Below are 26,274 nucleotides of genomic sequence, written 5' to 3' on the forward strand. Positions count from 1 at the left end.
TTGATACTTTAGAATTAAATCATACACTTACGTACAAACAGCACGGGGTCCGCGATCTACCACAGGTAGATTGCCTACGTGATAATATACTGCTGCGAAGCAGAATTTTTATTCAGGCAACAGAAAAGTTAAGATAAATCTAAAACATCATACACCGAATTTTAAAGAACGCATTGAACAAAGTTTGAATCATATACAGTTTGTACATTTAAGGGGCCTCGCTACCACGTCTTTTTTTGTCAAAAACTACTGTCTCCAGTTCCAACGGTACGGGCCGACAATTATCACGATTTTTATTCTGAAAAAATATTCGGATTGTCCGTAATATATACAAGGAAACGGTCGAGCCACATTTTTAATTTTTGTAATTTAAAATGCAATAAAAATTGTAGAAAAATCAAAAAAATTCAGAATTTCCAACTTAAATATTTAATTAACTAAATACAATTTTAAAAATGTACCTCGACCGATGCTTCGTAGATGTTGTGGAAAAAAAGAATATTTTGTCAGAATGCAAATCGAGTTAATCGTTGAGACGTTGTGTTGGAATTAGAATCGTGTGTTTGAGTGAAAAATAAACATTTTTTTCACGATCACAATATTACACACTGACATGTGCGTGCAAGTGCGTGCGAGAGCCCTCCGTACCACTACAATTGACCCGCATGGACGCCACACACACTAATAATCATTTACGACTAACACATAGACCTCGGGTGGCGACAACGAGATTAGAAATTGCCTAAATGATTCTCCTTAAATCAATGCGATGGCGAGGCCCCTTAACGGGTAACGAAGTGTACGGGATCAGCTATAGTATACATATAAAATAGACATATTATATATAGATCTAGTATTTATTATACTTGGGCCATTTTTACAAATTATTAATATTAATAACTATACAATTTTAAAATCACCATAGCCCCCATATCTTATAAACCTATTTCCATGGACCATTAGGATAAATTTTATCCTTAGAACACAAAGTTAAATAACTTAAAAATGACTCGTACAAATTTTAATTTTGATACGTCATCAATTTCAGAAAAAATATCTATTGCATAATTTATAGTTGAATTATAGGGGTGTTTTCATTTGGAAAACAGAAGTTTGTATCTCCGCGGGACCCTCCTTAATATTAGTGCAAATCTCAAGAATATGAAAATATGGTCTTAAAGTATATTGAAAAATTGAAAAAATCAGATTTTGAATAACTGAATTATCGATGGAAAAAAGGGGGTGTGCATGCTTGGTGAATCATCCTGTGTATATATATATGTGTGTGTGTGTGTATATAGTATATACATATAGTGTAAACGTCATTCGATATTTTAATATAACTACAACGATGAAGACAATGATGATGATGTCATTAAGATTTTCTGTTTTGTCTCTTTGACACTCGCTTAACACGCAGATTACTCTGTGAATCTTGAAGCTCTTATAATAAGTGACGTGGGCCACATCCACCGTATAATATCGCGTTTATAAACGTATACATCTTACCTAACCCCACTCGAGAAAAACGGGTGCACATATTATTATACACGAGTACTTGAGAAGGATACAATATAATTTCCACTTTCTATATAATATTATATAAACGACTATAGTAATGTCCACGAAAACACATTATACTTTAAACTTGTAGTACTCTGTGCGTATATATCCACTAAGGTACACAGTTATAATTTAATAATATTGATGGTTAGGAGTAGTGGCTGTATACAGTATCATCCTTCGGAAGAGATGGCGGTGCAGGCTTCGTTCCGTTGACAGGAGCGTCGTTTGTTTTCAGTGGTGTGGCGTGTGAGGGTACGGAAAGAAGAAAAAATTTATATTTTTTTTGTCGAAAACCACACTACATATTATTATTATATATAAAGTACCACGTATATTATGGTATGTAGCCTCTTGGAGAATCCGCGGCCGACCACTAGAAAGAGTAGATGAGTAGAGAAGCTCCTCTGTCAGCGACAGACAACCGCACACTTCACTCTCCCTCTCTCATTCCCACTCACTATAGTCTCTGTAACTATATGTTTCTCTCTCTCTCTCATGCCCGCGTGAGTGTTTTTTTTTCATTATTATTTTACCCCACTCATCCAAAAACAAACTGCCTGTCACGTTTTCGAGAGATGCCATTCGGTCCCTATTTTTCGACTACCCCACCAACACCGCGGGTGTACGGTGACGAGTGGGGGTATACTATTAACACAATTTATGGTAACATTCCCTCGGTGCAGAGACTAATATGTTTCTGAAAATTAATTGAAATAATTAATTGCCAACCCCCTAAGACAACGTAACTGCAGCAGCGATCCACGCGATATAAAACGTTTATAAATGATTACGAGTCAAAACCGAAAAATATAAACGAAACTGCCGGCGCCACCGTCAACGCAAATAAGGGTATAATATTATCCGAGTTATATAATAAAATAATATATAATACTATTATGTAGACAACTATTATATTCACGGCGTCGGGCGTATGCAAATAAAATAAAATAATTCCATTATATATTATCGTCTAACGTGCAACAATGTCCCCTGCACTATATAATAGCTACATGTAACTATATATTACCATATTATTTACCATTTATGTAAACAAAATTTAAAGTGGTTGCAATTTTAAACCGTTTAAACTTTTTTTTTGTGTTACAGTGGAAATCTGTTACGGAACAACAAAAATTATGACGAAGCAATTTTGAGCTACAGGTCGGCGATCAATTTCAGACCTACATTAGCGTGTAAATATAATCTTATATAGCATAAAATGTATTACATTTTGTTTTCGGTTAACCGATAGATTAATATACATGTACATGATTGCAATATTATAGTTGGTAATTATTGCAATCATATTTTATTTTATTATTAATTACGTATAAATATTATGTTTGCTGCAGTGGCGTATCTGAGTCTGGGCGATTGTTTGGCAGCTACTAATCGGTACACCGAAGCGGAAGCGGTGTTGAACAAGTGCCTTTATCTCGACGGTTCCAGAGTGAAAGACATTAGGTCACACGTGACCGCTCAAAGGTCGTGCGTGCTTCGATTGGGTAGAATGTTTGCAACGATCGGAAAACACCAGGAAGCGGTAAAAGTGTTCAAATCGGCCATCAAATCTGACGGATCTTCGTCGCAGGTATATCATATTTTTCACATTAACACATTATATAAAGACCGCCTTCAGTGTACGGTCTTAATGTAAAAAATACTTTAAATTATACACGACTCGCGTGCTATCTTATTAGGTACTTAATAGGTGTTCATTTTAACGTCAGTTGTGGTCGGTTATAGACGAGTAAACGACGATATGATATGTAATATAATACCACTGACATTTTATTTAATACAACGATTGAATAAAAATCCAACAGCATAATATATTATATACATATTAATATATTATACTGTTATATATATCGACGGAATGGACGTGATAGCCTCAAATAATTACCAATAATGTGTTTTCTATAATATATAGAACCCACTTACAACAGTTATCGCATAGTATAGTGCTTAAACTATATCGATACAAAAAAAATAATACGATTTGTACTGAAAGATATTAGATATACGCGATAACGAATTACTACGATTTGGCATGGGAAACAGCGCAGTTAAGATATAGACGTTTCTGACGCCGGGGAAAAAAATATAAATCAATAAATACGATAGTATAATGATTAGTTCAGAATTATTCCGACGGAATATAAGATGGTATAAACTTTATTATTAAGTCGAACATTTCACTCGTACACTGTTTATTTTTACAATATTATTATTATTATAGTTGCTGTGTGAAATTCGATATTTTCCTGCCAACGGGAGTGTTAAAAAACTAATAATAATCAACCGTATAAAAATAACCTATACATACAATAGTTATACACGTACAACACCTATATACACCATTATATTATATTATATTATTTACTGTTCCAGACGATAACCTGTGTATTGAATTACGGCGCCGATGTCATTTTTATTTTTAGAGCTTTATATTCGAATAACAAGTGTTAATAAAAAAATAATAAAAACTCCCCGTAATTTAATACACCTCCGTCTATCTAATATCTATACGCGTGTTATATGTATATATAGAACATAGATAAATAGGGGTCGTCGTTCTGCATATCCGATTTCAATAGTTATATTACCGTTTAATAAACGTCGTAAATAACGAGAATCCGCCAAGGATTGTAAAAAAATCTCTTTGTTGTTTAATATATTTTACGGAATAGCTTTAGGTATGAGAATATTCCACGAGCCTTCCGGCCTCCGAGTTTCCTTGGTGCCACCTATACTCACGCTCAAATTCGCACACCAAATACAATAGAATAATAATATACTATAGTAATATTACAATATGTATAGGCAGGTGAAATAATAACAATAATAAGACAATAAAAATAAAATGTCGAGCTCTATTGGCTAAGATTGAATACGAATTCGAGATTATTATAATTTATAAATTTATAGATACGTCCCGAATAATTATGTTATACGCTATTATACAGAATGATTCACTTAGCAAGCTCACCCCAATTTTTTTTATTTAACAATTTATTCAAATTCTTATTTTTGGAATTTTTCAACATATGTATTTAAATACCTGAATATTGTAATCAAGTCCATGATACTTTTTGTGTCGTATGGCAATACAAACTTCTGTTTTTTCAAATGAGCACCCTCTTTTATACTGATAATTTTTTTTGTTAAAACACTGACGTACCTAATTCAAAATGCGATCGAGTAGTATTTCAATTAAAAATATTTATAGTAAGAATGTCAAAAACTAACTCAATCGAATTTTGATTTTGATTAGTAAACATTTTCAGAAAACATAATTTACACTTTACAGTAGAAAAGAGAATTGGGTTGTCATTTAAAAAACAGAAGTATTTATATCTCATCAAGTCGGTTCAAAAATATATTAGTAATTTTAAAATAATACGATATTTAAGTATATTTGAAAATTACAAAAAACTGATTTTGAATAACTACTACAATATTGAAGAAGAAAAAGGAGGTGTGCATATTTTTTAATACAACGACTTATATATTTTAACTATTATCGTTATTCCAGATTTTCGCACTGTCATTTTTTTTCACTCTGGCCCTTATAAAGGGTTATAAATTTCGACGGTTTATATATAATATAACTGCAATACATGTAGAGACGGCCTCTGGCCATAGCAGGCGTCAACGTATATTTTTATTTCGAGTTTTTGAATGGAAATGCGAGAACTCACACGCCCGACGCGCTCACACGTACAACAATCGCGTACGCCCGCACGCACAAAACACACATAAATACACGCCCACACGTTTACGTCACTGTATATTGTACGCGTATTGCAGTGCAAAGGCTCTGCAGACATTTTAATTTATATCGCGATACGAGACTCGACTTCAGTGTGTGTGTGTGTGTGTGCCAGTTATTAATATGATGCTTCCTGCAAACACACGCCGCCACCCAAGAGAGGAGAAAATACTGCACTCGGCGTTTATTATTGTTGTGGCTGGGATCTTAAATTTCGCGAGCTCCGCCGGCCTCCTATTCCCCAGCGACTAAACGGTTATTAAGAAAATGAAAACTGGAGAGAAAAATGTACTCACGACGTCGTAATATCATATTATATATATATATATATATATATATAATATCATATTATATATATATATATAATACTCAACTCTGTATTCCGACGGCATACGCCGCTGCGTCGGGTGCGACCGCAGATACGATTTTATCGTCGTCGTACGTTGTAGTTAAAATAAATAATAATAATGATGATGATGATCGTACTATGTATATATACATAACATTCCGTCCGAAAAAAAGCAAACATTAACACTTCTTTTGCGCAGCCGCACCGTCACTCGTTTTTTTAGTTCTTTTGCGCTAGCGGAATCTATTAAAAATCGTTTTGTTGTATAACAACCATACAATAATATCATTCATATATATATAAAAGGTGTAATAGAAAGACCCAATGAAAAAAAAAATGATGCTACTTAAAGGTATGATAAAAATTGTTAAAATTATATAATTAGTAAATAATTTAAGAAATATACTCATGTGAACAAATTCCCAAAAAAAATGTATTGAAAAAAATTATAACGTCACAAATTCATTTAATCAAAAAAATATTGATATTTAAAAAAATTCTAAAAAATAAGCTACTTGACTTAGATGTAAATTTTTCTACTAACAAAATTGTTCTTATAATCAGATTCACAAATTGGCTATTTAGAATACATCCAAAAAAATTTTAATCAAATTTTAATATTTTATTTTCAGTATTAAATTTAAATTTAAATTTTTTGCATAACATATGTGTAGCGCAAGTGACTATAAATAGTATAACCTATAAAAATAAATGTAAAATATTGATTAGAACAAAAGTTATTCCAAAAGTCAGTTCCATCTGTTATACTCAGTATATATCAATTGTATATATCATACAAGTAGCTATAACATTATGAGGGATGACCGCTACTACGTTTTCGTCACGATTCGAAGCGACGAAATCGGTTGTTGACTATACGGCAGAGGACTATAATATTTAGGAAACGGACTGAGATTAGTTTACGGTGTAGATGTATTATACGTGACGAGCATATTATAATATACAGACTGCTAAGTCGAACACATTTCGGGTGCGAACAACACTTCCGATGTATGTCCGGTCGCGCGGATTGTCACTGTAATACTATAATAATAGCGCTCACCTAGGCGATGCTTATAAAACGACAAACGCTACATTGGAAATCGATTTATATACCGTCCAAATAATATCATAAATTTTATATAATATCACCTATATTATAATATTTTGATATAATGCAGGGATACCAACACATTATCTGACCCGAAGACAAGAAATTTATTTTTAAATCATCAAATAACTTTAAGGTTTTTATATTTAATTTATATATATATATATATAATTTTATTCTGTGAATTTCAATGTATGAAAATCTGTTGTTCAATCGAGTTGTTCATTGGTTAATACTTATAAATATTTAAAGTATAGAATTTGATCGGAGCGGAACCACCGGGGTACCCCACAAAATGGTAGTCCCCTGCAGTCACTACGCCGACTATCCCACCAACTAAACTTTAATGACTCATAATTTATAAGGTATAAATATAACTAATTATCTATTCGTATATGAAATATAATATATTTTATGAACTACCATTTTCATAAAAACATTCTGTTCTCGAATATGAAAATACAAATTATATATTGTCTTTCAAAAGAGTAAAAGAAACTATAAACCGATGACAATAAAAAAAGTAATGTATGTAATTTTTTTTTAAATTTTTTTTTTATGATGTTTTCATAATATTATCTAAAAGATATTTTTCCAAAAAAGTCGAACATTTTCGAGAAAATGGATAGTGTTTATCTTTTAAACATTCATACTGTATAATATGACGTATGAAAACAATTTTTTTTCCAGTGAATTTGCATTGTTATAATAATAATAATAATAATAATAATAATAATAATAATAATAATAATAGGTATTTTGTTGTCCGTGTACATATTTTTCAGTTATTTGTTCTCGGAAGACGGGATTTAAATTTCACCGGAAAAATTTCTATACTGCTATTTATTATAATAATAATAAAAAATACCAAAGTATTGAAGACTATACGCTCGATCGTTCGCCAGGGAATTCGACACCTTATATATACGCTATATAGTTCAATCAGAATTCGCGCACACACCTTTTGACGATCAAATATTCGATCTTTCTTGGTTTGGGGTGTGCGATAAGAATATCAAATATAAAAGCGACCTGTGGTAAAGGCCAAAGGGAAAAAACTCACAAAGACTACCGCACCGATGTGTTACACCCCGTTTTTACTTTCCTTTCAATATTATAAGTATAACCCACCACCCTCGCCGCCGCTGTGAAACGGGAGTATTGAATATGGTAGCGATAACGTAGAAGTCCGTGTTCGTATATATATATATATATTATAGGGCATAGGTACATATAGTAGAAGTATTAGTGGCCGTAGTTATGGTAGTGCGGTGGATGGTGGATAAAAAAAAGGACCTTTTTCGAGCTTGGGATTAGAAAAAGATTACTATATACGCATACCACTCGGTGAACGTTGCAGGGCGAAAGCCCCCTCTATTTTTCGGGCACCGGCCTATTATCGGACGTAAATAAAGTAAAGATCGAATAATTTATGAAGCCGACACACATATTATATTATATACTATATATATTAGACCACGCGATGCGTATCAAAACCACACCATATAAGGCGCCTCTATAGACGGTTCCTCTACGGACGCGGTCGGATGACGCAAAAGAGTGCGGGTGGCGGGAGATGTCGAACGGATCGACTAGGGACGAGAAGAGGGCAGTGAGGAGGTTAAGGGATCAAAATGATGTGTCTATTCATCGTTGTGGCGGCCGCCACCGCCATGTGTGTGTGTGTAAAGAAGCAAAAGGTATAGTAAACTTTAAACACACACACCCACACATATTATACTGCTCGAGAATTTCTCCGTCGCAGTATATATAATGTTTTTGCGGCATCTCTCCGTGTACGCCTATGATATGTCGAAAGTATCTATAAGGGCCTAATCCGATTGCTCTCGCACTGCGGTGGCGGTGGTGGCTTCGGATGGCGGTTTTCTATTCACAGCCGCTGCCATCGTCGTCGTCTTTGGATGATACACTACGCTGGTTCTGAGGCTATATAGCAGCACGGAGTAGAGCTACTCCACTGCGTGACGGTGAGCGTTATTGAATTTCCCACTGGTTGACGGTTATATATAAGCACACACACGTGCACAGCGGGGATTCAGCAGGGTTTTTTTTTCAATTGGTCGTTCTCCGGCTGTATATAATATATATATATATTTGTTATGTACATTATACACGGGTATGTTGTATTACGCGTGCGGCTCGCTCTTATTAAAAGCACATCTCCGATCGGAGAAAATTCAATATTACATGCAATATATACTATATTTTATTGTCAAGTACGCCAATGTATGGTAGCCATAGTATGCTAAACTGCATATCACATGGGACTGAAATACTGCAGACAAGATCCACCACGACGGTATATTATTTTACTCTCATTCGCTGCTAGATAAGTTACAGAGAATAATATGATTTCGTATCGTATAAGAATATCGACTTATATGTACTGAATAAAATTTAATTACGTGAGTTAAATTATTTTTAAAACTTAAAACAGTTATTTACATTCAGAACGAAGTACCTATACATGAATTTAATTTACCGTCAGCAGAAAAAAACATATTTTAAACATTATTACTAATACTAATGAACTAATAATAAATAATACTAACACTAATATTGTTATTAAAAAAAAATCATCTGAAAGATATCCAAACTTTATTGTTCTAGAAAATAAAAATTAATATTTCATTAATTCATAATTTTAATAAATTTTCTTATAGAATAAATACAATAGGTATCTCTCAGTACAATATTAATATTTAATATAAACAATATTGTTTTATGTATAGAAGAAGGCACATAGAAAGTTATAACGCTGCTTAATACCAACTAATAATCTGAGAGCAAACTACACATAAATAATATTATGCGTAGTAAGAATACTTAAAAAAAATAGCCGATATCCAATCGCCATTATATTTTTATGACAATTCGATCTAATTTAAAAAAAAAACCCTAAACGATTTAATTCAATCGTACAAATTATTCTTAGGCTCGACAAAACTCTCGAACCAGCAAAAATATTTTTCGAAGAAACTCCCAACTTAAGAATTAACTAAATAATCGAAAACACACTCAGTAATCCCGAACCTGTACCCATATTAGAATCTATCAACATAACATGCATCGAAATAATCGGAATTATCGATGTTATACGACTTAAAGAGTTAACTCCAGAATTATAAACAGACTAACAAGGTTTTGTAACACTTTTCATCATAAAATCTTCTCCGACGGTCCATCCTCCTCCTCTCAACTTAACAAATACCTAAACTTTGAACACTCAAGAAACAACACCACATACCACATGTACTAGGAGAAGCCTTACAACCCGACCTCCAATCAAATATAAACATCACCAACTTCTTTAAAAAAAATCATACAACTTAATACTATCATAAACTATAATATTGTAAACTATACATTTATGTAAATCAGAACTAATGGCTTAGTAGCTGATGTAATGAAGATTAATTTAAAAAAAAAATAATTCAATCTAAATAGATATTATTTGAATTTTAAACTCATATTTTAATACCTACCACTAATTATATCTCTACAAGTATATTAATGTATTACGTGTACCTACCAGTAGGTTATTCTGTTACTAACCCGTAGGCTACTCTGTACCAATTTCTTCATAATATTCCTGTTCGATACCAAATTATGTTTATCATCGCTGCAACAAAGATTTCGAATTATTTTTATTGCTATTTCACAATATATTATTCGTTACGAAAACAAACGCTGTTTTCGCTACGATGTTAAACAATTGCGTTGTAAATAGTATTGATCAGAACGAAACAATTTAAAATTCCAATATTGTGAGAACGACTATTGCGTCGTTTGCGGCGATGAAATATTTGAAAACAACATCATCGGTAGACGATGTAACTGTATATTATATTGTAACCCACCATATACGTATATAGTTACCTAGGTATATATATAAAATTACAAACGGCCATATTATAGCCGGAAGTGTATATGCTGTTAACGCGTGGAGTTCAGTTTGTACTGTGTGTAGTAAACAATATTGATAATGACGGCCATTTTTTTAGTCCGATAATCGCTAATAATAAAGTTTGTTTTTATTAAAAATACAATGTCGTCCATTGTTTTTTTTCTACGGATTTGGACGTTTTTAATTTCTTAACTTTTTATAATAGTCCCCGTATTGGAGCGAGTTTAATCGACCGAATTTACTAAAGCCGTTATTATTCATTTTTTCAAATAAACATGTCTTTTTTATCTTTTAATTTTACGACTCAGTTGTAATCTGCAGATATAACCAGCTACATTTGTAATGTAACTGCCATGTGACCGCGCACTTGTGCATCGTCTATTTTTTCTCAGTTCACACATAAATTTTATTATACTCTGGATTGTCCCAATAATTAGAACTTTTATATAATAATGACTCGAGGCTATTAAGTTTATAAATTAAAACAATACAAAACATAATATTGTGACGCAGTGATTGGCTTCAGTCACTAACGTGTTCCGAGGTCAAGTATCATCCTGTGTCACTAACCAATAGCTGCAACTTTACAATAAACAAAAATATATTATTATTTAGTACAAACATTGCCTTAAAAATTATTAACAGAATAAAAAAAAATTATTCAAATCGGTCGAGCTGTTTTTGATTTTTAGATAGACTAACGGACAGCTAAATATAAATTAATATAAATATATGTATACCTAGGTATATAGGTAGATAGGTATATACCTATACAAATAGATATATTTTTCATTATTTTTATATTATTTATATACACCTGTATTTAAATATATTAAACAAAATATACTGTATACATAAACATAAACGTAAAACCGTAATATTTTCAACGTTTTTCATGATAAATTCTATAATCAAATTCTTTAGAAATAAATAGTTGTTGTAATATTTTATATGCATATTAAATTTAATTAAACATAAATTCTGATAAATAACAATATTCTAGGAAACGAAATAATGAATTAGAAGCAATTTTTAATTTAAGACATTTTAACTTAAATAACCCTTAATTTTCAGACTTCAAAAATGTAATTTAAAGTTCAATGTTTTTTCGTATTTTAACAATTCAACAATTGTACTTGGTTGTGTAATTAATTTCCAACGATAATTTTATGCGCGTCTTATTTCGCATATAAATAACTTGAATTATGTTTGGAAGTCTTTCGTGTATACATTATTATTTAACTGAAGCATATATATATATGTTATGGAAGGCGGACGAAGTATAAAACGTGTTCATTTTATTTAAACAAATTTTTCCTTCGGATTTTCCGTTGCATTTGATTTAAACGCATAGGATTATATAATATTGTTAATATAACTATATATGAACATGATTTACAAAAATAGCTATTTGTTGTTTGTTTCTTTGATTTAATTTACCGATATATTATATTAAACATATTTTACCGAAAGATGTACACATGGTTATGATTTGTGCTATGATGCATCAATGAGTGACGTTTAATGGTGTACCCATACGTATAATATTGCCGTCTGTTTGGATGAATAAAAAACTATTTTGCGTTTTGACAAACACCGTTGGGAAAAAATATGTTCATATTTTGTCTAGACAATAAACTAAATTCACGTATGAAACGTACAAATATACTCAAAACATAAATAAATGCGTACACACTGTACGCATACACAATACACATAATATATAATAATATATGTATATTTCCCTCTGGACGTATTTTTTTTTTTGGTACCTATCTAAAAAAAAATTGATCGGTTAAAATTTTGTTTTTCTATGCATAAAACGACTGACTTTCCAGTCATACAAATCAATTACAATAAGCCGATATATAAATTATATAACATTATAGTATGTAATAGCGTAAACCATACTATAATCTTAGATCATAATATACCAGGATAATATGACTACTACTCAAGTGATATAAGTATTATAAATACAGTATGGTAGAGTAGCATATATACATTATACATATATGAATTTATTTGTTGTGGCGTATATATTGTTTATATATCTTTAAACTTTAAGACTGCATTATTGACCTGAAAAAAATATATATTTAAGTAAGTTTAACCGTGTTGTCATTATTATCATTATATTATATATTCAATTGAACATTTATTTTATCTATAAAATGTTCATAAATATGAACATGGTGTCACGTTCTAACACTTTATAAATAATCTTTTTAATGACATAATAAAATTATAATTTCTGCCTGATACAAAATCTCACATATTGAAATTTAAAAGTAATTATTATTTAAAAACAATTATACTGCAATCGTAAAATAACTAAGCCATAAAGTATGAATAAAGAAACAACCTAAATCGTCATTCATCCATGGAAAATAACAATATGATATTAATAATTCATAATTATATAGTATGATTTTCGGAACAATTGAATTCCGATTATTTTTTAAATTACTTACGCCATTATAATATACAATAAACATATTATATTAATTATAGTTTAAATAACAGGGGTGACGACGACGTTACGATAAATGGTTCAAATACCCAGCTATTTTATAGCAATTAACTAATTTATCGTAGGTACCTAAAGTAAATTTTAAAAGTTAACGACTGCATAAGCTAATTAATTATACGTAAAACTACGTGCCAAGTGTGCTAGTGCTCGTATAAGCTAAATAAAAAAAAAATAATAATAATAATCATGCGCATGGTTGTGTTTTTAAATGTGTAACCCTAGTTATAACGCAAACACTAATTATGGTTGATGTTTGAATTTTAATTTATGCGTTTGCTCGCTATTATTTCTAGTGTAATTATCAAATAATAATAATAATAAAATACGTACATGTTTTATTAGGTATGTCATGTTATTGCGTGGAATTCTAATTTAATTATTATTTATTAACATCTTGGTTTATTAATAGAACATAATTTGACAAAATATCTAAAAACGTGAAGTTAAATTATGTAAACATAAAGAAATATTATACGACGAGCATTCAAAATACAAACAGTTAGGTTTTACGAGATGACAAAAAACAATTATTTCTAATGCGCGTAGAGATAATGTTTTGGATAAAGATTTTGAAAAAAAATCGATTGATTATCAATAAAATATAATATAGGACATAGGTATTTATTTTATAATATTCAAAACCAATTTTATTATTATTATATTATTATAGGCAACGGGAATAATATTATTGGCACTGTTACCGATGTAGCCATATTGCCTATTTATAGCGCCGGCGAACGCCGTGAAACGAAAGAAGAAAAAATACTGAAATGATGTCAAAAGAAAAAGGACTAAAAGACAAAAAAAACTGTATGAAAATATTATGTCAGAAAACAACTGCTCAGAATCAAATTAATTAAATATAATACAAAAGCGAATCTATTGTCTGTTTCCTCTTTTGGGACCGGAAAACCAACTTGCAGTTTCGATTCTTTCGGAACGCGTATTTTAATGGCACCTACTATACGGTGGCCTCGTATTTTTGTTAAGGATGTGGCAGGACGGGGGTGTCGCGTCTTTTTGTCTTGCTAGGAATATTTCTGCCTCTTAAACGCCGTTGTTGTTATATTAATAATTAGAAAGAAAAAAAGAGGACGAATACGCGACTTGTCCCCGTCGTCATCGCCGCCCGCACAGCACGGTTTTCGGATATAACAATGACCTGAAGATTTTTTTTCTCTTTAATAAAGACGACTAACAAAAGCTGCAAGTTACAGCAATTAATCAAAATATTTTTTTCCCCGCCCCGCCGGTTTTTGTAAAACAAGGCCAAGTGGATGTTGTTGAGTGCGTCGTCGAGTTTTCACACAACGGCCGTCTCCAAAGTTCACTCTAAAAACAATACCTACCCGGCAAGTGTTTTTGTTTTTTATATTTTTATTTATTTTCTATTCTGCAGCCCCACTCCTGTTTCTCTCCGGTACTTTCGCTAGATCAAAACTTGTACTCGAGTGGCTCCCGACTTATATATTGTGCGCGAGTATGTATAAAACAATGACCGACCGACGGTGGTGGAAAAAAACAATGTTTCTCGCGTATAGTTATGTGTTTAAATTCTTTTCAAAATTCAAAACTAAAACCGTCCGTACGTGCTTTTTAGTTTTTCACAATGTCGTGTGTACAAGAGTAGCCGTTGTACACACGTCGTATTGTTCTTCGCCATGGCAGTATAGAAAAACCCATTACCTTGACGAGCGTGCTCTGAAAATGTAAATTTTTTTATAAGTCGTATACACTATAACATATATTAAAGTCGTATATAATGTAATGGCGATATATATATACGGTTGCACTTAAATTCGCGGAAGTCGGGTCACAATAATTTAAATGCGTTTATACATTGAATTCGGTTACAATACTGCAACAACTGTATGCATGTTGACCCGTGTAATAATTATATTGTTAGTCACTAAAATGTTCAGCTAAAATGCCATAAAAATCTCGTATAAGTAAACGGTTCGGATTTCAGTTTTTTACGATAACGCGATAAAACCATTTCAATAGGCGTATGTATATGGTGTATAATATGTCACGGCTAATGTAACGCACTTGGATAATTGATAACATTTTTTTTTTAAATAAATGTCACCAAAAGGGGTTTTTACGAGTTTTGGCCCATATGACTTGCACCACTACATATAAAAATATATAAATAGGCAGTAACAATTCGAATTAAGAACATTGTTTTTTAGTTATTAAATACTGCAGATAACGATAGGAAGGTATAATACCGGACAACTACAGTATCCATGTTCTACTTTCGTATGAAACGAAGTATAGGTACACCGATTTTCAGAGGTAAATGAGGATCATAAAAAACACGACAAGCCGATATTATTTTTTAATGACATTGACAACGGTACATAATATTATATACATCATATTATTATTGTTAGTGATGAATGTTATGTGCGATTATATATACAGTAATATTATACCATGGTATCGCATGCCAACATAAAACATTAAAGTACACTAGGCATTGATACATTATTTTTAAAAATATAATCAAGCGAAATAATTACTGTCAAAATTATTCATTAAATTTATTTAGCGATTTGTGTTTAAACTTTAAAAGCATATAATAATAATAATAATAATAATAATATATGATTAATGTATTGCATCATACATTTTACATGATTAATATTCGTCTTTGAATTTAAATATTTCAAAACAATACATTTATGTAATTTAATATAATTATATTCAATTTGATATTGTTTAATTATTGTATAGCAATATTATTTTAATAGGTAATAATATGAAACTATGTACAGCTAAAATTTACGAGTAAACTATTCCATATAGTATATATCGATTATGTGAATCATGCCCATTATTATTAGTTATTACATATCTCTTTTTATACCTGTAATATGTCACAATATTAACCTTTTTTCCTAATGGGGTGATTGATTATTAATTATTAGGTATTATTAAAAGCCATAATTAGACCGTATAAAATATTGAAATATAGGACAGATAAATAATGATATTGTGTCAAAACTTTAGAAACCAGCTCAATTATGAAAGTAATTACTTATCGAATTGACTGGGATATATTATTATAAAGAGTAACCTTACAAGAAGAGAGAAAAAACACGTCAATAAAGGGTAGTCTGTGTATTTTCCTGTATTATTATTAGCGACATTATTTAAGTTGATGCTATACATTTCACATTTATATATTTTTTTAATTAATTTTATTTTTGTAAAAGGTTGAAAGCAATATTATATGTACATTGTATACTATATTATCTTCATTTCACGTTTATATATTATATATACATATGTTTAATTAATTATTTTTTTAAAAGGTTTAAAATGATGGGTATTTGTTTTATATAAATAATAATGTAGAGTACCAACCTACGTTCCTTTACGTGTTTTTTACTCGGAAAAATATTGAAAATCCGCTCGAATGATGTCGAACATTAACAGGGTGATAAGCTTTTGTAAATAACAATATAATAATAATAATAACATTATAATGAATATGAAAAGGACACAATTACATACTGGAATTTACAAAACAATTAAAATCATGTAAAACGCAGTGACATTCCTCATACAAAATAATATTATATTTATGTAACAATTTATTTTTAGTTTTCATAACATGGCTTAAACACATTTTATATTATTACAGTTGTGCAAATGACAACTTAATATTATAATTTTACATACCAATAAACACTTATTCGTATGCAAATTCGTATCCACTTGAGACCCGATAACATAATTTAGTTCCAAAAATTATAGTACATGAATAGAAACTTTGAAATTTCACGAGAGTGTAAGTGTAGGTTCCTAATATGAGCACGTGCCATGTATACAATATTTAAATTTTATAGAACCCAGAAAATTACTGATCTTAGATCTATAATAATATAATATATTAGCGTATTGGCGCGGTGCATTACTTTTAGCGAGTATTTATAATAATATTATACCCGCGAGTACATAATATATTATTTTACTCAAAAGCCAAAAATATGTTATTTAAGAACCTAGTTAAAGCTTACGTTTGTGCGATTATATTTTAACAGTCGGCATTCGTAGAATATTATAATTTTCTATGATATTATCTAATTTATCATAATATGTATATAATAAATAATAATATATACAGATAGGTATGTATATATAGTATGTTATTTTAACATTATTCAATTATTAGCAAAATTATTTAATATATTGTTGTACCTATACCTATATTAAATTGTTAAGTACTAGTAAACTAGTATAGAAGTATTTATATTTTATAATCAATGATAACAACGTCGGTCGATACATTATAATATTATACAGAGTGTAACAGATAGGAATAACTTTTGTTCTAATCAATATTTCAATTTTTTTTATATATATATATATAATTTATAGTCACTTGCGCTACAATATATAAATTATACAAAAAATTATTTTTATTTTTTAACAATGAAAATAAAAAATTTAAAATTTGATTTAATTTTTTTTTTAATGTATTTAAAATAGCCAATTTGTGAATCTGATTATAAGAACAATTTTGATAGCAGAAACATTTATATCTAAGTCAAGTAATTTATTTTTTAGAATTTTTTTAAATATCAATATTTTTTTGATTGAATGAATTGTGGACGTAATAACTTTTTTAAAAATATTTATTTTGGGGGGGAATTTGCTGACTTGAGTATATTTCTTAAATTATTAAATTTACTTATCACATAATCTCAACAATTTTTGTCATACGTTTAAGTAGTATCATTTTTTTTTTTCATCAAGTCTTTCTGTTATACCTTGTATATTTATATATTATTTTGCGTTATGCCGGTATAATATAATGCATAGCTGAGTACTTTATACTCGAATGGTTTTCGAAGTTATAATAATATAATACACGCGGTACAATAACTTTTGACTAATATATACTTTCTCGAATTTATATCTATTGTCATTGCTGCATTTATATAATATAATATATTATCAAACAGAACTAAATCGATGGTATCTGATTTCAGACGATGCTGTACGCCTTGGCAGACTCCCTCTCGGCGCTTGGCAGAGACGTGGAAGCCGAGCTTTACTACAGACAACTGCTCCGGGTCAACCCTACAGACGTGTCCGCCTTCCTGACGTACGGCGATCTCCTGGCCAAAAACGTAATTGCTCAGGGTTTTTTTTTTTTTTTTTGTTACACACACATTTATACACATTATACGCACACACGTGTGTGATTCAGTACACTCGAAACTGCACATGGTAGTGGAGGTTTTCGACTCGGTATATCATATATATATACGGACACCGCGCGGTATGCGCCAATATGTAATGGAGCATCATTTGATTTATTAACCCTCCCCACACCCTCTTCCGCGGATCGAGTCTCGCCGATGTGTATTCGTTTAATTGGTTTCCCACCGTATTTCACCACCACTATACGGCTGGTTATAGCGGTATAATATATAGTTCAGATAAAAATAAACTCTCCAAGCATCGCTGCAAATGCTTTAGACTTTCAGCGTTAAATTGAAACGGTTTACTCACTCGGAACGTGCGAATTATTTTAACCAGTTTACAGACTCGACGTTCCTGCAGGTTATACATTCGTCAAGTCGGTCACCATCACTCGCTTGACATTTGATGTGATCTGCAGTCGGGTGTCAGTTAACCTAAGTATAATATACTCAGCGTGGGCGTAACACGTGTCCACCAAAAGTTGACCTTTCCATTTTCCACCGATACCCGTTTCGACCAAAAGTCCGTCTTCCACTTTTCCTCAAATACCCGTTTCCACCAAATGAGATATTGACCACGTTTACACTAAAACAATTTCCATACTAAATATTAATTATACACTATTATACTAAACGTTATATATAATATACAAGGCTATTTTAAAAGCTGTAATATAATAAAAAATTAATATCCAACAGAATATAGAACATATTTAATTTTGAATTTAAATTAATATACTACACCATGTCATTTTTTTATCACATTTTTACATTTGACCATTTTTAAAAAAAATAAAATTTTTAAATAAAACATTTTCTAACTTATATAACTTAAATCAATAATCTAAAAATTATTTTGGTGGAAAAGATGAAGACACATTTTTGGTGGAAACGGGTACCGCGTAACGGAAGGGGCATGCATATTTTAATATACATATTCAGTACTTATACACATATATTCATATTATTATATACATGTTGTATTGAGCACAAAATTTGGTTAATATATAGTTTGAAACGGTAACTTCTATTCATAATTCGCTCGTATATATTAATATGTATTATACGTAGGTATTCGTTATTATATAATCCTTTTTCAAACGATTTGTGTTGCATACGCTATTGTTGTACCTCCGTGTCGGGAATAAGTCCTATAGACGAGCCGATATTGTTCTTTAGTTCTTATACACTATATACAGTATATTAATATTATAATAATATATATCTACTTGTTATGTGTATAATACTATATAACAGTATATAATGTATACAGTATACCTACATATTATATTGTAATGCTCGCAAACACAATATGCGTACCTATAGATTGTAGACTTCTCCCGACTTCTCGACTATATAATAATAATAATAATAATAATGATAATGTTAGCTCCCTGAGCCCCGGCTAGTCCCTGCAACAGCAGTAAATATGACATTTATTTACGCGCGCTCGGTGTATACTCGGTGTAAGCCGATTATACCGCCGGTGTAATGGTTTTAATTAAATTCAACGCCGTCATCGATTTTGCTCCTACATTATACGCACGTATAAAATATAATATAATAATAATACATCGTACGTATACAATAATACACATAATATAAAATAATATATATGTTTATTATGTATATAGGTACACGGTGACTGCGGAAATGAGATATATTTATCATTATTATTATATGTTATTACGCCGAGCTGTGGTGAAGTTTTGAAAGGACACTTTTTTGTTAAAATAATATTGCAAGTTGTTTGATCTTATTTGAACAGGAAAAAAATTATTTTTTAAATATTCATAATAACTATACACGCCGCGGTTTATAGATATTGTCATCTTATATTAACTATATTATTAATATACTAGCTGAATTACCTGTCGTAACCAGGAAAAAAAATTGTGATTGTTCTACTTCTTTTGGGTGTAACACGCTGTGAACTTGTAATGTCATTTTAAGTGTAAATTATATTATATTTTAATCTATAGCCTCCGGATGATGTTGTCCGTGGATTCGCTTGTGACTATGCGAGCAGTATATTATCAGGTAGACAATCTACCTATAGTAGTTGGTGGATCCCATGTGGTTTGTACGTAATGTGTATTAATTAACTCTAAAATATCAAAGTTATACCAAGTTTGTCATTTTTACTAATACAATCAACTAATACAAAATCCTAACCTAACCTAACCTAATCGTATGAAAATCCGATAAATAAAAAAAAACCAAACATTCGTGTGTATATAACTAAGAAAAATACAAAAGGAAAAATAAGAAGAAAAAAACATTGTAAAAACATTGCAAACAATTGGTCCACTGAAACCATGGTTCGAACTTGAAGCACTCTGTGCTAAAATACATAGAAGTGCAACTGAGTAAACAGGCTTATCGCTTTAATAATAATAATAATTATTAAAATCAATAGAAAACAATCAAACAAACATTTTCATCGTAAATCTCAAAATCCCTGTTTTAGCACCTCCCCGGGCCGGGCCTCTAATTACCCTTTTTATATTAACCTATATTTTTCCCAGAGGTCTAATCAATCTATATGCCAAATTTTATCACAATCGGTTCTGCCGTTTAGAAATGCATAATAAAGAACAGACAGACTAACATTCATTTTTATATAGGTATTATAATATAGATTTGTCTTAATGATTTGATATTACATAGGGACTTAAGTAGGTAATAATATTATATATATATATTATTTATAAACGTTTAAACGAGGAGGGGTATATAGTACTACCTATATACATTAGATTATACAAAAATGATTACTGCAGTATCAATTTTAAGCTGTAACGTGATTATTGTGCATGAGTCTATCCGATCCGACATCACATCGTACATTTTAATTTAATACTTACCAATATGAACAAACTCTATATAGGTACTAGTATTTTTTTAAATAATGATTCAATAGGCTTATTTACTAAGAATATTATAGAGTATTAGTTTCTACGAGTAGAAAATACATTAAAATTGCGTGATGAAATATGACGCAAATCCTATTTTAAAATGAAAAAAATAGTGGATTACAGGATTAAGAGTTTAATTAAATTTTAATTATAATTACAATTTATAACATTTTCTTATTTCTATAGGTATTCGTAGGAACTAGAAAATATTATGAACTTTGCCAATATAATATTGTCTTAAGCTGCGCGTTGTTTAAGTAGTGCGCGGCGCCCCTTTCCTTCACTTCATCCAGTTTTTTGTTTGTTCAGATCAGCAGTAGTCAGACTGCATAATTTAAATTACATTTGTTTTTAATTTTAAAGATTGTAAATCGTATATTTATTTATTGTTAAAAAGAAACTCGTTACGGAAAAAAGCAGCACTCGTCTCGTCTCGAACATGTGCCTACACAAAATCACGTTGTTAGGGGCAACGATCGTTGTACCCGCAGACTCACTGCAGTTAGGTTTAGGGTAGGTCGCGAGTATAGTCGCAGTTGTGTACGCCGTATAAGTAAATATTATTTTGTTTCGACGTCGTCGGATATTATTAGTGCTATTTTAGGAAGTTACTGTATTTCTACGACCACGACGGCATGCAAATATGCTTTTAATATTATATAATATGCTATTCTAATATTATACAGATATATTTCTGCGTAGTTTTACTTTTAGTATTTTACAATTATATAACGGAAACCATTATTTTAAGAATCGACACTTATCGATTTCACAAAATGTGTTCATTTCGTAATTCGGTAAAAAACCACCGTAGAAACTTGAGATTTTCACCAAATATTTATATAATCATATACTATAGACGTGATCTAATTTAAAAAATAATTTGTTTTTTTTTATAGTCATTGACCTTTTATCGTTTTTTTTTAATGTTTCTTCGATTGATGTAGATGACATTTTTGTTTTTCGGTCAAAAACCTTGAAGTTTGATATGGAGTATCTAATAAATTGTATTTCGTTTATTCATGCTTAGTACATTTTTAAATTTACAATGATTTCTGTGTGTAATTTGAATAAATTTTTTACGCAGAATCTCGATATTCGTAAAAACATTGAATAATATATATTCAAATGTTTCATCCACTAGACAGCTGTATTTTTCTTCATCCTATAATAACCGATGGGTATTTATTAGTTTATTATATGGGTGACAGCCTAGGTTAGGAATATTTAAACGGCTAACCTGTTTTGTAATTAATTAGAAGATATCGTTAAGGCCTGAACATTTCGCAAATTCGTACAGAAAATACAATTTAAAAAAAAAGTATAATCACGTCTAAAAAAATAAAAAATAAAATACAAAATATTATAGATGTTTGACATAATATTATGTCCACTATTATAATGGAGTACCTATACCAGTAGCCGGTTCTGAACGACCAAAATAATTCGTAGGTACTTACACAAATTAGTGGGCAGAGTAGTATAATATAAATTATATCTTATCTTAAATTTATTTACATAGATTTAGTACCAATTATACTAAAATTGTTGTTTGTTTTTGAATTATAATCATTAGCTTTTGTATAGAGATACCTATTAAAACCGAAAATAATAACTATAAAAAAACCCATTTTTCTGAAAACCAAAACCAAACGAAAACATTTAAGAAAATACACGTCTCTACCTTGTATAATATATCATAATGTAATAATTGTTGTCGTTTTCTCTACTTCGCAGCGTTCGAGAGTGTCCGAGGCAGAAGAATGGTTCGGCAAAGCGCACCGAACGGCACCGGACGACCCGGTGGTGCGGACTAGGTACGCTGATTTCCTGTCTTCCGTGGGCAGGCTGGACGATGCGGTGGAACAGTATGAGGCGGCCGCGGCGCTGGCTTCCGGTGACCACGAGATCGTGGTCAAGACGGCCACGATGCTTCGCAGGGTCGGCCGGACGTCCGACTCGGAAACGTACTACAGGAGGGCCGTGCGACTTTATCCTCAAGTGAGTTCGTATGCAGATGCAATTTAAAATTTTTTTTTTTACGCATGTTTAGGTGAATTAAGTGTATTGTATTGTACAATCATGATATGAATATATGGTATATATATTATATATGTATTAGGTACACGATAAATAATAATTATCAACGCAAATAATTTAAAGATAAACACGTACCCAGACCAACCCCCCCCCCCCCCCACATTATGTTTTGCAATTTTTACTGACCATTATTTTGTACTGAATTCGTGCGATAAGAACTTAAATTTGTACGAATTTATTCTTGAATCTATACGAGAATTCGAGGGGGGGGGTATAGAAACGTTTCTCTAGCCCGGCACCCATTTCCAAAATTTCCTATTACTATAAAACTTCCATACAGTAATTTGTACGAATTTGTACGACCATCCGAAAAATTTTTCAAAAATCCCTTATACAACCAAAAAACGCATATGTATAACACCATATATATCCTTATATTATGGTGTTTCCCCAGCAGTGTTGAGCCGAGATAAATATAATTTTATCTAGATAAAGATAAAGATAAATTAAATAATGTTAGGTATAAAGGTAAAGAAATTATTTATTTATCTAGATAAAGATAAAAATTTTTTATATTGGTTTATGGCTCTCTCCGTAAGCTCGTGGCAATAAAAAAGAACTTAATAGGATGTTATCGAAAATGTCGATAGTTATTAGTAAATACTACCTTCTTAATAAATTACTTAATTGTCTACCAATAAATCATAATAAATAAAAGCCGTTTAACAAATTAAATGATCTGGATAAATTCATCTAAATGACGGTGGTTTTTATCTTAGATAACTGTGTAAATTAATATTCTCTATTTATCTAGATAAGATAAAAGATAAAAGAATATTTATCTAGATAAACTCAACACTGTTCCCCAGCATCCTCCCCCCCCCCCCCCACCAGACTGTACGCAAAATAAACACTATGTCCAATAACATATACGGCACTATAAACGCGAGCGCAAAGGTTGCAAACTTGAATTTACAGTTTTTCCTACCCCAATCATGTCGTTACGGGCAACAAGAATATTCCCTTCTTAAATTTGATAATTTTTCATTCAGTTTGCGGTCTTTGATAGGAAGTACCTACCTATGTATTATAAAAATATGACGGAATGGGTGCATTCTTGATGGTTGACTGACGAATTCTAAGACAAATATTACATCGATAATAAGGGTTTATTTTCCATATACCAATAGTGCCCTTGTTATAGGTAAAAAAAAAAATATGTCGACTGTCGGACATAAAAAACGTCATATTTCATTTCTATAATAGGTATTTTTTTTTTTTTTGTCTAAGACCAGATTCAAAGCCCCTGAGGGTTCAATAATTCTTAGAACGACAGTAATAACGCGAGTTTTGTAATGGTATCAACAAACGTATTAGGAGATTTGATTCCGCGTATAGTTCGTAGAAATAAGACACGCTGTAGTTTTTTATCATAATAGAACCAAACTTTATTTCTCGTAATGAAAAAAACTTTTATTTATTTAAAATATTATATTAATATTAAAAGATTTTAATATTATACGCATTCTTATAGTCGTAGGTAAACAAATGAAAAAAATATATAATTGTCGACAAAGAAAGTCGAATTATTTGCCGGTTCGAATATTTTCAATACTAGGTACCAGAAAAAATGAATGAAAACTTTATCTCAGAATCATATTATATAGGTAAATAATATATATATTATATTATATTGTCTCCCCGTTTGGACCCGCGAACTGCGTGATATTGACATTTTTCAAGCTCCGCCGAATTTAAATGGGAAAATTCGATCCCGGCATCGCTTACGGGTGATATATTTATAGGATTGGCGAGGACGGGATTTCACTTTGAATACAACGCAACTTTATACACGCTCGTTACGAGATTAAAATGGTCTTAAAAAAAACAACGAACTTTTTTTAATAATTAATTTAAAATATAATATGTATTTTTTTTTCTTTATTAATAAATACACAATCTGTACTCAAACGGCACAATAAGAGTATGAGCTAGTGACAAGGGAATTGAAAATTTGGAATGAAGAAGCCACCCACTGATGACACTTTCATAAAATATAATATATATATGTATATATAAATTTAAAAGCGATTAGGTAAAAGAATATTTCACGACGAAAACCGATCGTAAAAAAATAAACCGAGTCGATTTGCATTCGTACTTAAATATAATATTAGGTACCTATATATGAATATTTTAAACCGCAGTCGCAATCGACCTTTGATAGCTCACCTTGCTCATTTTCTGACTCTATGTGTTTCTCTTATATGTGTGTTTACTAGTGGGATTGATAAATTTCCCAACCCAAAAAATTATCAAATTACTATTAAATGTATGGCAAACAACGATAAAAAAATTATGCACGTCACACCGCCTGCCCTCCCACATGTCTTGGCGTATTGACTAGAAATCTTCATCAAAATTTTTTGAACCACAGAATTTTAGTTTCATTAGCTTGAAATATTTCTTAACCAATATTTAGCTTGTAATTAAAATGTATTTGCACGGCAGGTTCCAAAACACTATGGTTAGTTCGCAAAATCCATTCACCTAATCGTGTCCGAAACCCCAAACAGTAAAACAAATTAAGACTATTATAGGATTGTATTATTACTATCGTGTGTACAATTTTTCTAAGTTTTTCGTATCTCCGTAAAGGTATTATTCTCCTAGGATATTTGTGTCCTTGGTATATATGATTTGAGAGGGGTGGAGGTATAAATAGCGTGCTAAATTTTTGCTCAGGGTACTATTAACCTAGAAAATCGTTCCACGAGGGTATGATTTGTTTATTACTGAAAATATTGGTTTAAAAAAACTATGATATTCCATGTA

At 30.8% G+C, this 26,274-nt stretch overlaps 1 protein-coding gene across 1 annotated transcript in view; it reads left to right on the forward strand.

Moving 5' to 3' along the window:
* LOC100168170 (protein O-mannosyl-transferase TMTC2) overlaps nucleotides 1-26,274 on the forward strand; it is a 96,771-nt gene that overhangs the window by 67,384 nt on the left and 3,113 nt on the right. The window contains exons 7-10 of the mRNA XM_001944301.5: nucleotides 2,674-2,759; nucleotides 2,919-3,157; nucleotides 18,266-18,406; nucleotides 23,137-23,400. Of these exons, the coding sequence (XP_001944336.1) occupies nucleotides 2,674-2,759; nucleotides 2,919-3,157; nucleotides 18,266-18,406; nucleotides 23,137-23,400 (730 nt within the window). The remainder of the gene's footprint in view (nucleotides 1-2,673; nucleotides 2,760-2,918; nucleotides 3,158-18,265; nucleotides 18,407-23,136; nucleotides 23,401-26,274) is intronic.

The sequence above is a fragment of the Acyrthosiphon pisum genome, chromosome A3 (assembly GCF_005508785.2).
Source record: "Acyrthosiphon pisum isolate AL4f chromosome A3, pea_aphid_22Mar2018_4r6ur, whole genome shotgun sequence".
Taxonomy (NCBI): Eukaryota; Metazoa; Arthropoda; class Insecta; order Hemiptera; family Aphididae; genus Acyrthosiphon; species Acyrthosiphon pisum.